The 12,016-nt window shown below is 63.5% G+C and overlaps 1 protein-coding gene across 1 annotated transcript in view; it reads left to right on the plus strand.

Annotated features, from left to right (window-relative positions):
- The first annotated feature begins 1,291 nt into the window (after positions 1 to 1,291).
- Positions 1,292 to 12,016, plus strand: part of LPCAT1 (lysophosphatidylcholine acyltransferase 1) — a 38,148-nt gene continuing 27,423 nt past the window's right edge. Inside the window, exons 1-2 of the mRNA XM_039842548.1 lie at positions 1,292 to 1,509; positions 3,507 to 3,697. Of these exons, the coding sequence (XP_039698482.1) occupies positions 1,363 to 1,509; positions 3,507 to 3,697 (338 nt within the window). The 5' untranslated portion in view covers positions 1,292 to 1,362. The remainder of the gene's footprint in view (positions 1,510 to 3,506; positions 3,698 to 12,016) is intronic.

The following is a 12,016-nucleotide window of genomic DNA, read 5'->3' on the forward strand; positions in this document are numbered from 1 at the left end:
AGGCGAGGGTGTCAGCTGGGTGATCAGAGGCTCAAGTCCCTCCCCACCCCCTTGCCCAACCCACTGCCCAGGAAGGGCCGAGACTGGGGAGCCTCACAGAGCACAGAAGTCCCAGGAGCCCAGGACTTGGGAAAGGTCTGCCCGGCCGCCCCGTCAGCTCTGGCCTTCCTGTGGCCCAGAGCAATGCAGGGGAACTGGGGCTGCTCCCCGTGATTTTGGCCCCCGCGCGTGCACTGAGGCGTTGCTGAGCTGTGTCCCCGCGTCCCGCGTGTCAGGGCCACGGGGAGGGCCTGGCGGAGGAGTTGGCTGTGCTCGCCACACAAGGCTCGTGGTGGATTTCTGAAACATAAATGTTGAACAAGGAGCTATTTCGCTTTTGCCCTGGTCGATATCCCTCGAGGGTCTCCAAAGGTCTCCTCTTCACGCACCTGGGGAGCAAGTCCATGAACTAGAGCGATAAGGAAATGAAGATGCCCTTTCTTAAACCTCTGGGGCCCAGACAGCAAAGGCCCTTGCGCCCCGCTCCTGCCTGGTCCTACCGGCGGGGCGGGCCCGCTGGCCTGGGCGGACCCTGAAACCGAGTGGACTCTGTGGTCTCAGCGGGCCCCACGTGTCCGGGATGCGGCCTGTCCTCACGGTCGGGGCCGGCGAGGGCCGAGGGGCCGCGCGGGGAGCACCCTTCCCCCAGACCAGCTGGCTTTCCGACGGCCGAGTGCGAGCGAGGACGGGCAGGGAAGAAAAGCAACGGGTCTGGGCCGTGGTCCTAGCGGAACCGAGGCGCCCGGCCTGTCACACGTGCGGCCCAGCCAGGCGGAGCGCCGCGTGCGCCTCGGATCGGGGCGGGGGGCGCGGCTGTGCCCACCAGACCGCGGGGCGCCGACCCACGGCCCCGGGAAGCGCGCCGGCGGAGCGGCGGAAGGCGGCGACGTGGCGGCCTCGCCCCCTGGGGACTGGACCGCCGCTTCTCCCGGGACCAGGCCCGGCCGGCGGGTCCCTATGGTGCGGTCACCGCGGGAGGCCCTCGGGTCAGAGCCTGGCGCCTCCCGGGACCCGAGCTTCCGGACCCCGCGTTCCCCCGCGGCCCCTCCGGAGCCGACCGCGGCGCAGGGCGCGGGGCGGAGGTCCGGGCTGTGGCCGCCTCGCCCCGCCCGCGGTGGGCGGGGTCCCCGGGAGGCCCCGCCCCCCGCCCCCCGCCCACGTCACGCCGCCGCCCCTCCGGCGCCTGCGCGGCCGCGCGCCTCGCCCGCGCCAGCCGCCGCGCATCCTCTGCCCGCGCCGCGCTCCGCGCTCCGCGCCCCGCTCGGCTCCGCGCCCCGCTCCGCGCCCGGCTCCCCGGCTCCCCTCGCGGAGGGCGGCGCGGCCATGAGGCTGCGCGGCCGCGGTCCCCGGGACGCCCCCACCTCCGGCGCCACCTCCAGCTCGGGGGCCGGCGACGCGCGGCGGCTGGCGCCCCCGGGGCGGAACCCCTTCGTGCACGAGCTGCGCCTCAGCGCCCTGCAGAAGGCCCAGGTGGGTGATGCCCTGCGCGCCCCGCGCTCAGGGCCGCGAGCAGGGGCGGGGATGCGTGGCCGGGGAGGGGACCGGGCAGGGGACCGGGCAGGGGACCTCGGGCGCGGCCCAGCCGGCTTGCAGCCCCTCAGGCCTCCGCGGCCCGCGACCCCACACCGCTCTACGGCCCGCATCCCGAGTCCCCGCCCTCACCGCATCCCAGGTCCTTTCGCCCAGGTTCCCGCCGCCCGTGCCCCCGAACCTGGCTCTCCATTCGCTTTCCCTACGCTCCCCGTACCCCGAACTTGGCCCTGCACCCCCTTTCTCGCTCCCTGGGTCCCCTCACCCTCATTTCGGACCCACACCCCCGCTCGGTCCACGCAGCTCGGTCCGAGGTCCGGTTGTCCACTCCCACCGCGAAACAAGGCCCCCGTGGTGATGGCGTGGACCTCCCCTGGATGTGACTTTGTCACTTGATGAGCTTAGTGTGTCGCGACCTCGTCGGTAACTTGAATCGGTGCGGGTGCGGGCTGGGTAGGATCCCCTTAAGATGAATGGCAGGAGAATTTGCACGCCGTGTTCGCAAGTTTTCTGGAGAGTGTGCAAGCGACGCTGCCTCGGGCGAGTCTGTAACCAGAATCTGTCCTGTACAGCGTCGTTTCCATCCTGGGGATGGGGGACAGCGTGTGTTTCTCTTCCATCTCTTTGCGGGGTCGTCTGGCCCTGGCTGAGGACAGGGTGGCCGCAGGGCACAACGGGGCTGCCACACTTATCCGTTTTCTCCACTTGGCCTCTGACCTGGTGGGCTGCCTCCCTAGCCGTGTCGGACCCCCACACGCCCTGTCAAGCGTGGCATTTCTATGAGATCACTCACAGGTCGGCCTGTATTCTGTCTCCAAAACTATACCCAGAAGCAGGCACAGTTTTGGGACTTCAGCAGTTGTCCAGTTGGTGGGGAGTATATTTATTTCCATCTATGACAAAACTTTTTGGAGGGAGATTGAGAATTTTTTAACATTTTAAGTAATTCATCTGAAATAATATTAAAATGAAACATCTCGCAGTGAACCGAGAGCTGTCATTTTCTGGGACACCTGCCTCTTCCCCGAGTGCCTTCCCGGTGGGTCCGTTTAGCACAGTGGTAGAGGAAACGGGCAGAGATTGAGAAGAGGGTCCCTTCTGGTGACACAGAAGGGCAGGGTTGTCCCGAGTTGGCTCCTGGCCCTGTCCCCAGTCTCTGCTCATCAGGAGCCAGGCACCATGTCTGCCCACCAGGTGGTCTGCCAGCACCGCCATCATTTGTGGCCTCTTCCGCATCACCTTCCAGGTGCTGTGCCCAGCTCGGTTAGGGGTTAGGACACACTCACTTCCTCTGGGCTCCCGAGTTGGCTCCCCAGCCCTCCCTCCCACCCCAGTGGTCCAGAGGGCCTTCCTCCTCCCGCGGCTTTGCTGCTTGGAACCCTCAACATGCTCTGGGGACCAAGCCCTGACTCCTTCAGGTGGTTTCCAAGGTCTCTTTTGTCACCCTTGACTCCAGCTGCCACAGGGCGCTCTCCCTTCCTTTTGCCCACGCTCTCCTGGCCTCTCTGCTCCGCTGTCTTAAGTGAAGTATCACCTCCAAGAAGAAGCTCCCTCCTCCCTGGAGATCCCTAGAAAGCCACCTCTGCCTCTCTGTCACAGTTGCAGCCCCTTGTTACTGACCTGTCCCAAACTGTGTGTTCACTGCCCAGGGGGGTGATGTCCACGCCAGACTCAGCTGGTTGTTGAGTGAATAAACAAGTGGCAGGGGAGGGTGTCAGAGCAGAGTCAGAAACCCCAGCTCCCCTCCGCCAGGGGCCACAGGATTGAAAATTGGAGGCTTGGAGCAGCGCCTGCGGGCTAGGGCTGTTCTTCAGTGAGATGCCGCAGATCCTGATTTGAGATGTTGGCAGCAGCATCTGAATAACAGAAAGAAGAGGTGGGTGGGATGTTTTAGCCTCCCAGGCAGGGCGGGATACTTTGTGTATACCTTGTTGCAGTGTTTCAGAGGCCCGTGTCAGAATAATCATGTCTTTGTAACAAAGTCATTGCTACTGCTTGGATGTCTGCAGCTTGAGGCTGAGGCTGTAGCTGGTAAATGCTCTCGAAGTTCGGAGTCCCGCTCTGCAGAAACATTTTGCGTTTCACCAGGCAAGGCCCTGTGTGCCAAGCTTTCTACCTTTATCCAGTGATTAGGGTAAAATTTCCACTGAGCGACTAGCCCATCCATATAAAGAAAGCCTGAACCCCAGGTCAATCAATAAATGGATTCAGCCCCGATTGAGACACTGGATTGAGGGTGCTCAGAGACTCACCTGACCCTGGTTAAGATAAGCCACGGAGGGGGCCTGAGGGTACCCGCCTGCGCTTACTGCCCGCGGGGGTTGGGGGAATGGGGGGGTGTCACATGCCTGTGGATTAATGGCCAGTCCATCTGTCATTTAACTGCAGATTTAGGAAGGAGCTTAAGCATCTCTGGACAGAGAACAACACGGTAAGATCTGGAAAACCCTAACTAGTGTTCTACTGCGTAGTCACGTGGTGAGCAGCTGTTTCTGAAGTCACGAAGTGGTTCTGTATGACCAGGGTTTTTGGTACTTCCCCCTGGAACCTGTGGGTGTGAGTGCATCCCACCTCCAGCTCCGAAGTTTCCCCATTTCTGAACTCCGTGTAACCAGTGTCAGTGAGAACTTACTTTCTGGAAAGCAGACTGGCTTCCTGTATGCTTCGGGACTGTGTCCCAGCCTTGGGACTGTGTCCTGGGACGGACTGGGCTGCTGAGCATGCCCCTCCCCTGCCTAATCCCCAGAGAGGATTACCATAAGGGTTGAGTCCAGGGACAGACTCCCCACCCACGTGGAATTTACTCAAAAGTATCTTTTTCTTTGAGTCCTTAGCCAAATGCCTGCATTTGATAAAGAAAACAGCAGCAGGTGTCCTGGTTGGTCTCACCCCGGCTCCTGAGTTTGGTGTGGCTGTCCAGGCAGGGGACCCCACACCCTGTGTGCCCTGAGCCACACGTCTCGGCACCCTGCCCACTGGCCTCAGGGCCCCTGCCCCCATGCCTGACCAGGCCTGACATTTCCCTCCTGCTTCTAAGGTCTGCCAGAGCCTGCCCCTCCCCACCCCACCCGCCCACCCGCCGCCTCCTGTATCTGGGTGCCCCAGGCCTGAGATCGCAGCACCCCAGGCTTCTTATCCAGCCCCTCCTGCGACCCCAGCGCTCTGCCACCTGCGGACGCCTGGGAGTGACCTGGCCCACAGCTGGCATTCTTGAGAGCTGCTGGTAACGGAAGCCCTGGGGAATGCGAGAATGGAGGGTTTCTAGGAGAGCGAGTGTCCCGTGGGAGAACAGGGCAGGCTCCGCCCTCCCAGGGTGCTTGGGAGACCGAGGCTCCCCGCAGACACCAGGCCCCGACACTGCCACTTCTGACCACCCGGGAGTCCGATGGCGACGCCTCCGTTGGTGTATTTGTAGCCGGGTGACGTCGCGGGTAATTCCAGTGTCCTCGCTCCAGTCACTCGGCTCGGCCCTGGGAGGGAGGTGCCGTGTCCCTGTGTCCAAGGTGAGGAGACAGGCCCAGGGACGGTGCTGTCCGGGGCCGTGAGGGCTGGCTCAGTGCACACGCCAGACCCGGCTCACGGCGCCTGGCCCATGGGGAGCCAGTGTCCCTTCCAGCACACCCTTGACAGAAGGACACATGAGACTGAACGGGGCAGGAGGGGTCAGGGTCAAAGAGACCGTCTTTCTGGCTTTTGTCCTCTTCTGTCCGGAAATGTGGGTTTCCACAGTCGCGTGTGTTTTATATACACGTGTTTGTATGTACATGCATCACACACACACGTACACAGAAGTATATACACACGCATCACGTACACGCACACATGCATGGGAATGTATGTGCACATTCCCACCCTGTGTACACATGAGGTGTACAGACCGTTCACACACATGCTCACCTGTTGTGCACGCAGTCGCACACATGCTCACGCATTTATACGCAGGGTATGTGTACACACTCACACACAAGCACAGAAGTGTATGCACACTCGCAGGTTACACACACACAGACGTATGCACACACGGGTCGCAAATGCGGGTCACACACACACGTCTGGTTTCTCTGCCTCTTCATTCCTCAGTGCTGACAAAATGCAGTCGACATTATGTCTCATAAAGAATTAGGATTTTTGTCCCTGAAACAGTAGCTACTCACAGCCGTGCCTTAGGAGCCTGTGTGTCTCCCGCCCCGTCTGCCGCACAGACATCCGGGCCCTGGGAGGGTGCCCTCAGTGGTGGGGACCCACTGAGGAGCTGGGGGCCGTCCGTCTGGCTCTCCTGCTCTAGCGCGTCTGAGCGAGGCCGCCCCAGAATCACGGTCCACGAAGCCCACGCCTGCCCCCAAGACCCAGAGCCGCTGACCGCTCTGTCCCCACGTTCCTGCCCCCGGCCTTCACCAACACAGAGCGGACAAAGTGCCGCCGTCCCCAGAGTGAGCAGAGCTGCAGTCGCTGCTCGGGGGTCCGCGGGGGGCTGTGGGGGACGGGGAGGGCAGGGCCACCTCGCCTTGCTCGCCCGCCTTAGCGCTGCCAGCAACTCCGGTGTCCCCTCAGCCTTCAGTCTGGCTGTGAAGCGCAGTGTGTTGAAAACGAGGCCGGAGGAAGCTGTTTGGAAATAGCACGCTTCGGTGTGACCGCAGGGCGTGTTCTAGCGCCCAGGCCACCGTGCAGCCCTCGTTTCTACAGTGCCGCAACATTGAAACTAGTTCCCTTGTCCCTTGGCGTTGGCGCCATGATGCAGCCTCGTGCCCTGGGCGGTTGGAACGCTGCTCGTATGTGGCCACGCGGCGGCTGCTCCCCGTCTTCCTTCAGGGACAGTTTCCGGGCCGTGTCGCACACGGTGACGATCCGGGACGCTACCCCAGGCCGTCCAGGTGCAGCCGCTGGCCTCGTCCCCTAGAGCAGGGACTGCAGGCCCCAGGGACCACGGCTCTTCACTCTTAAAAGTCATATTTCCATCGCAGAGCCAGAGGGCTGATTTATTTTCCTTAAGTTATTAGCCACATAAAAACTTTTTCAAAAACATCTTTCAGAATTTTAACATTCGAGTCCCCTGGGATGTGGGCGTGGAGCTGGGCCTCTGCACGCTGAGGTGTGGAGGTCAAGGACCGGCGTGTGACACCCAGTGGGGCCTGCCGCCCGTCCGTGCCAGGGAGCTGGGGCCACGCAGGAGTGACCTCGGTGTCGAGATGGCCGGGGTTGCGGGCAGGCTGAGGGCCCGGTGTGGCACCGAATGCCCACCCTGGGGTGGGGCCTGGGCTCTCAGACTTAGCCCACTTGCTCTCCCGGGCTCCCCTGGGAGCTGGCCGCCCCGCGCCCACGCCCTGCATTTCGCCCCACCTGCACTTGTGCCTTCCTCGTGAGGAGCGGTCGGACGGGCCCCCTCTGGCCTTCCCCACCGCACTCAGAGGAGTGGCCGCCTGGCCAGGGGGCAGACTGCCCGGGCTGCTGTCTGCCCCTGCTCCGCTGACCGGCGCCATGGACCCGGGCGAGGCCCACGCTCACCCTCCCGGTGTTGCTGGTGGGCCCGGGGCTCCCCGCAGCTGGTGGCAGAGCCTTGCCGTTCGGGGCGCTCTCTCTGTTGGAGGGTGGGGTGGAGTAGGAGGCGCCCAGGTGGGGGGCTGCCTGCTGGAGAGGGGCCCCCACAGCGGGGGACTTGGAGCCAGCCATCGCCCAGCAGCACTGGCTGTGCAGGTATTTGCTAAACACGTAAAAGCACCGGAAATGCCGCTGTTCTTGAATGTCAGGATTCCTTCACCCAGAGGCAGCGGGGCCCGGGGCGCGGACTCCAGGGCCTCAGCTCCGAGCCGGGCTGCGCCTGGGCGCGGAGGGTCCCCGGCCTGTCCCTGCGGCGAGCCTTTCCTGGCGGGGCTGCAGCATCCTTGTCCCGCCTCTCCTGCCCCTGCCGACTGTCCCCGTGGGCCGAGGCACACCCAGCACATGACGCCAAGAAGCTGCCCGCTGAGCCTGGCCTGGCCGCCAGCGGGGGGACGCACCCGTCCCCAGACGGAGCGGAGACTGGGGCCTTCGCCTCGCTTTGTCCCCATGGTCCCTCTGGGCTCGTGCAGCCAGGGGCCCATTGCGACCTGTGGTAGGGACAGACCCATCAGTGAACAGATGGCCCTTGAGCCTCTGGCACCTGCAGCAGCACAGGAGCTCAGACGGCCCGTCCAGCACCCCCGGTGTTCACGCTCCGTGGGTTCCGGTGACGCTCCGCAGACCTGGACACAGCCCGTGCCCTGCCCCAGCGTCCTTCTGAGATTGTTATCCTCTAGGAGCGACATTGTCAGGGACAAGCCAGTGCCTCCTGAAGTGGCCTTTGCATCCTGGCCCCTCGCCAGACCATGTGCATGTGTGTGCGTGCATGTGTTTGCGTGTGTGCGTGTTTGTGTGTTTGTGTTTCTGTGTGTGCGTGCATGCGTGTGCGTGTGCGCATTTGTGTATGCACATCTGTGTGTGCGTGTGCGCATGCATCTGTGTGCATGTGTTTGTGCATGTGCACATGTTTGTGCATGTGTGTACTTGTGTGCGCACGCATGGGTGCATGTGTGTGCGTGTTTCTGCGTGTGTGCGTGCGCGCGTGCATGCCCTGCCCCGCCGGGCTGCCCCTCCACCCTTGCCGGGCCCCTGGGCCGCTCCACCGCCTGTGGGGCTCACTGCCTCCTGGTCCATTTCTGAGCATGGAGCTCTGTGGTCTGCACACGTGATTGGGGGTGTCCTGCCCTGCCAGTGTGCTGAGCACCCACAGCCTCTGAGCAGGGACGTGGAGCCAGCTCCCCCTTAGGAATATCCAACCCAGGAAGCTCACACTCCCAGGGTTTCTGCCCCCCTCCTGGTCCCCACCTGCGGTTTGGCTCACAGAATTTCACAATTACACGAGCAGGAACAGCCCGAGTCACCGGGCTATGGGGACACTCTGGGCTTCAGCTGACAGGCCCCAAAAACCCAGGGAGATGAGAAACGAGCAGCAGCAAGGCTGAGGAGATGGGGGCCGGCCCAGCTATCCCCCCATAGCTGGGGGGCCATGGGCCCCCCATGTGGTGTCCCACTGGCCCCATCCCAGAGCCTCGCCCGCTTTGCCCTGCCTTCCCCATGCATGTGGGACCCCACACCTCCGCAGGCTTTGCTCACTTACTGTGGAGGCTTTTCTTGGCTTCCCTGGAGAGAAGCCCCCCGCCCCACCCCCAGGCACCGTCGTGTGCTGTCTGCGTCGCACCCCGTCCTCCCCTGTCTTGGGGCCCAGCCTCTGACCGGCGGGCACTGCAGTCAGTGTCTAGGGGCAGCTTTCCCTAGAAACACAGGGCCACGTGATACGTGGCTGCTGTCCCCGGGGGCCTGCTTCCCCGGCCCTTGTCTGGGGGCTTCTCTGCTCAGCTGCTGACTCGTGTCCTCAGGCCAAGAGCTCTCCGTGGACTGAGCACGTGTCTGCTCCCTTCACCTGGAGGCCCCGCGCTGCGCACCATGCTGACCGCTGACCGCGAGGCTGGTTTCACGCTTCCTTTGCCAGAGGGACCAAGGGCCCCACCGCCTCAGGCTGCCCGAGGCCCCAGCACCAGGTGCCTGCAGAACCGGCAGTGCCCACGGCAGAGCCAGACACAGGCCTGAGCCAGGCAGGGCCGCCAGCCTTCCGGCTGGAACCCACGGGCGCCAGCTGCAGGGCGGGCAGGCGAGGGCCGTCTGGTGGCGGTGGGTTCCCCGGTGCCACGGTGAGACCGAGCAGGGCCCACCCGGGAGCAGCTGCGGGGGTGTCTGCTGCTGCCTCACATGACCCGCCATCGAGACGGTGCCTGTTGTCGTGGAGGAAGCCGGCTTCAGTGCCCCCGGCGGGGCAGGCGGGGGCCCGCGGACCGGGCGACAGGCGCCAAGGTCGCATCGCGGCATCCTGAGTAGCGATGGGGCTGGTCGAGGGTTTGAAAGACAGAAATAGCTGCTTTAGAAAAGCCGTGTTTAATTTTAGGTTCGTGTGGGAGAGCTAGGAAAAAAATAGCGTCGAAGTAGCAGAAATCACGGCTCTGGACGTGTTCCCGAGAGGAGACGGGACGGAGGTCATCCGGACAGCCACGCCGGTGGACAGGGAGCCTCAGTGGGGAACAGTTGACACCCGAGGTCAGGGAGACGGTCGACGTTCACACACTAGTGAGAAAAAGGTGGATGAGTCTGTGCACATCTGGCGCGTGACTTTTATAGATGGGCAAGTCACACCAAAGCAGCCCAGGTGCCCCCTATACACAAAGTGCTGTCCCCACGGCGGCTGCCCTGCTCGGAGGGACCTGTGCCCCAGGCCCCCAGCGGCCGCTCCCGCCCGCCATGTTGCCACCGGGTCTCTCTCCATCTCGGTGTTCTCTGCGTGAAGAGGAAGCTTTTTCACAAGAGCAGTGGTGTGTGTGACAAGGTGAGACCAGCAGGCCGGCTTTGTTTCGCTTTCGCTTTCCGGTGCCCCGTGAGGCCCCGTGGAAGCAGCGTCCGTCCCACAGCAGAGCAGCCTGGGGTCCCGGTCTGAGGAGGGCGTCGTGGGGACTTGCAGCAGGGGGACGAGGCCTCCCGCTGGCCCCGCGGGGCCTCGGCGGTTTCCTGAGGCAAGCGGCTGGTCGTGCCAGCTGAGGGGCCTCCTGTGAGACTCACTGTTCTTTTTCTATCTTTCTTTAAAAAAAGATAAAATTAGACACGTCTTCTCTGTCACCGTGTCAGGAGAAAGTGACCCCAGGAGACTTGAATCTCCCCTCGTGGCTCTGCGGGATGCTTCCTGCCTGGACCAGGCCGAGGTGGGGGCCGCAAACTGCCCGGGCATCAGGTGTCGGCTTCCCAGCCTCAGAATGTTCTGTGTTCTGAATCAGGATTCTCAAAAACACCTTGCTCTATGCATTTTTATAAATAACAGCAAAACAAAACAAACCTGGTCGAGTCCCTGGGCAAGGTCCTCCTGTTCACCTCATGGTGCCCCGCGAGCTCTCTGCGGAATTTACGCATTTCATCTACAGCCTGCTCCTCCCCGAGCCTGGAGGTGACCAGGGCGCATTTGAGGGGTGCACACAGCAGCTCCAGATATTCCAGACACTCCCGGGCCCCACTGCATACTTCGTTCAGGGATGGACCCCGTCTCCCCGCCCCGGACCCCAGATCTGCCCTCGGCCACAGCCCCTGTCCTGGGAGTCCCCCTTGACGTTCGGGGAAGGGTAGGTGACCTCGGTGCCCCTTGGGGATCCAACACGGGCCCTTCCGCGTGGCTGGGGGGCGGGGGTGGGGTGAGGCTTCTGCAGCCAGCCCTGCAGAGGTCTGGGGTACCGGTGTGGCAGGACAGAGGAGGCCAGTATGTCTGGCAGCAGCTGGGCAGGGGACCTGGGGCCAGAGGGTGGCCCGGCAGCCACGCAGCACTCTTGAGTGTCTGGGGGACGCAATGTGGCCCCACGGTGTGTGCAGGGCCAGGGCAGGAGCTGCCACGCTGGCCCTAGAGGAGAAGGGGTCTTAGGTTCTGGGGTTGGAGCCAGGAGGAGGCGGTCAGGGAGGTGGCAAGTGTGATGGACGGACGGCCGGGGGACAGGGCCGCCTCTCAGCAGCGAGGGCGGGGAGGGGGACAGGCTGGTGGACTCAGTGACCGTGGCGGTTCTGGGTGGCTGTGGGTGGCAGTTATGCTGCTGACCGTGGCCCCCTGGAGTGTGGCTGGGCCGTCAGCACCAGCGGCGTTGTCCTGCGTCGGGCCCGTGTCCAAGGGCGTGAGGTGCGCGGAGGAGGGACGGGGTCCCGGGCCTGCCCCGCCCCCCAGGGCCGCCCCTCATCATCCCACTGTCCCTCGGTCTTTGGCTTTTGCTCTGGCCAGCGGGCTGACCTTGGGAAGATGCCCACCTCCCTCACGGCTCCCCGGTCTCCCCGCCGGTCCCCGCCCGTCCACTGCGGGTATCCACTAGGGTGTGGCCTGCGCCCTGCAGCCCCGCAGGCTGTCCCCGCCTCCCCGCCACCGCCCTGCCTGTCTGCATGTCACTCGGCCACGCCCCCGTGAGCCGCACAGGCCTGTACAAGGTTAACTGACCTGGGCACTCGATTCATCTGTTCGTTGTTCCTGGAACTGCTTCCTTGTGCCTCCTAGGGCCCTGTGTTCTGAGAGGCGTCCCGTGAGCTGGTCAGTTCCCTTCAGTTCCTGCCTGCGTGTGGGGACCCTGTGCCCCGACTCTAGACACCCTGACACCGCTCAGTACGCCCATGGTGTCCCCGAGGCCCCGTGGTTGCTACAGCACCCCACCACCTGCACCCATCCTGGGCCCACCCCCCTGGTGATTCCTCTGCCCTCCGCGTGCTCACCGAGGCCTGCCACCCTTGAAAAACTCCTCCTTCAAACGTATGAATGTGGAGCTGACTGCCACTCGGCTGGCCCCTGCGGCTGACTGTCACCTGGGACCTGTTCTCATGCGAGTGAATTGTAGCTCCTTCTTCTGGCTGGCACCTGTGTCTTATCACC

This window comes from Pteropus medius, unplaced genomic scaffold, assembly GCF_902729225.1.
Source record: "Pteropus medius unplaced genomic scaffold, Ma_sr-lr_union100, whole genome shotgun sequence".
NCBI lineage: Eukaryota > Metazoa > Chordata > Mammalia > Chiroptera > Pteropodidae > Pteropus > Pteropus medius.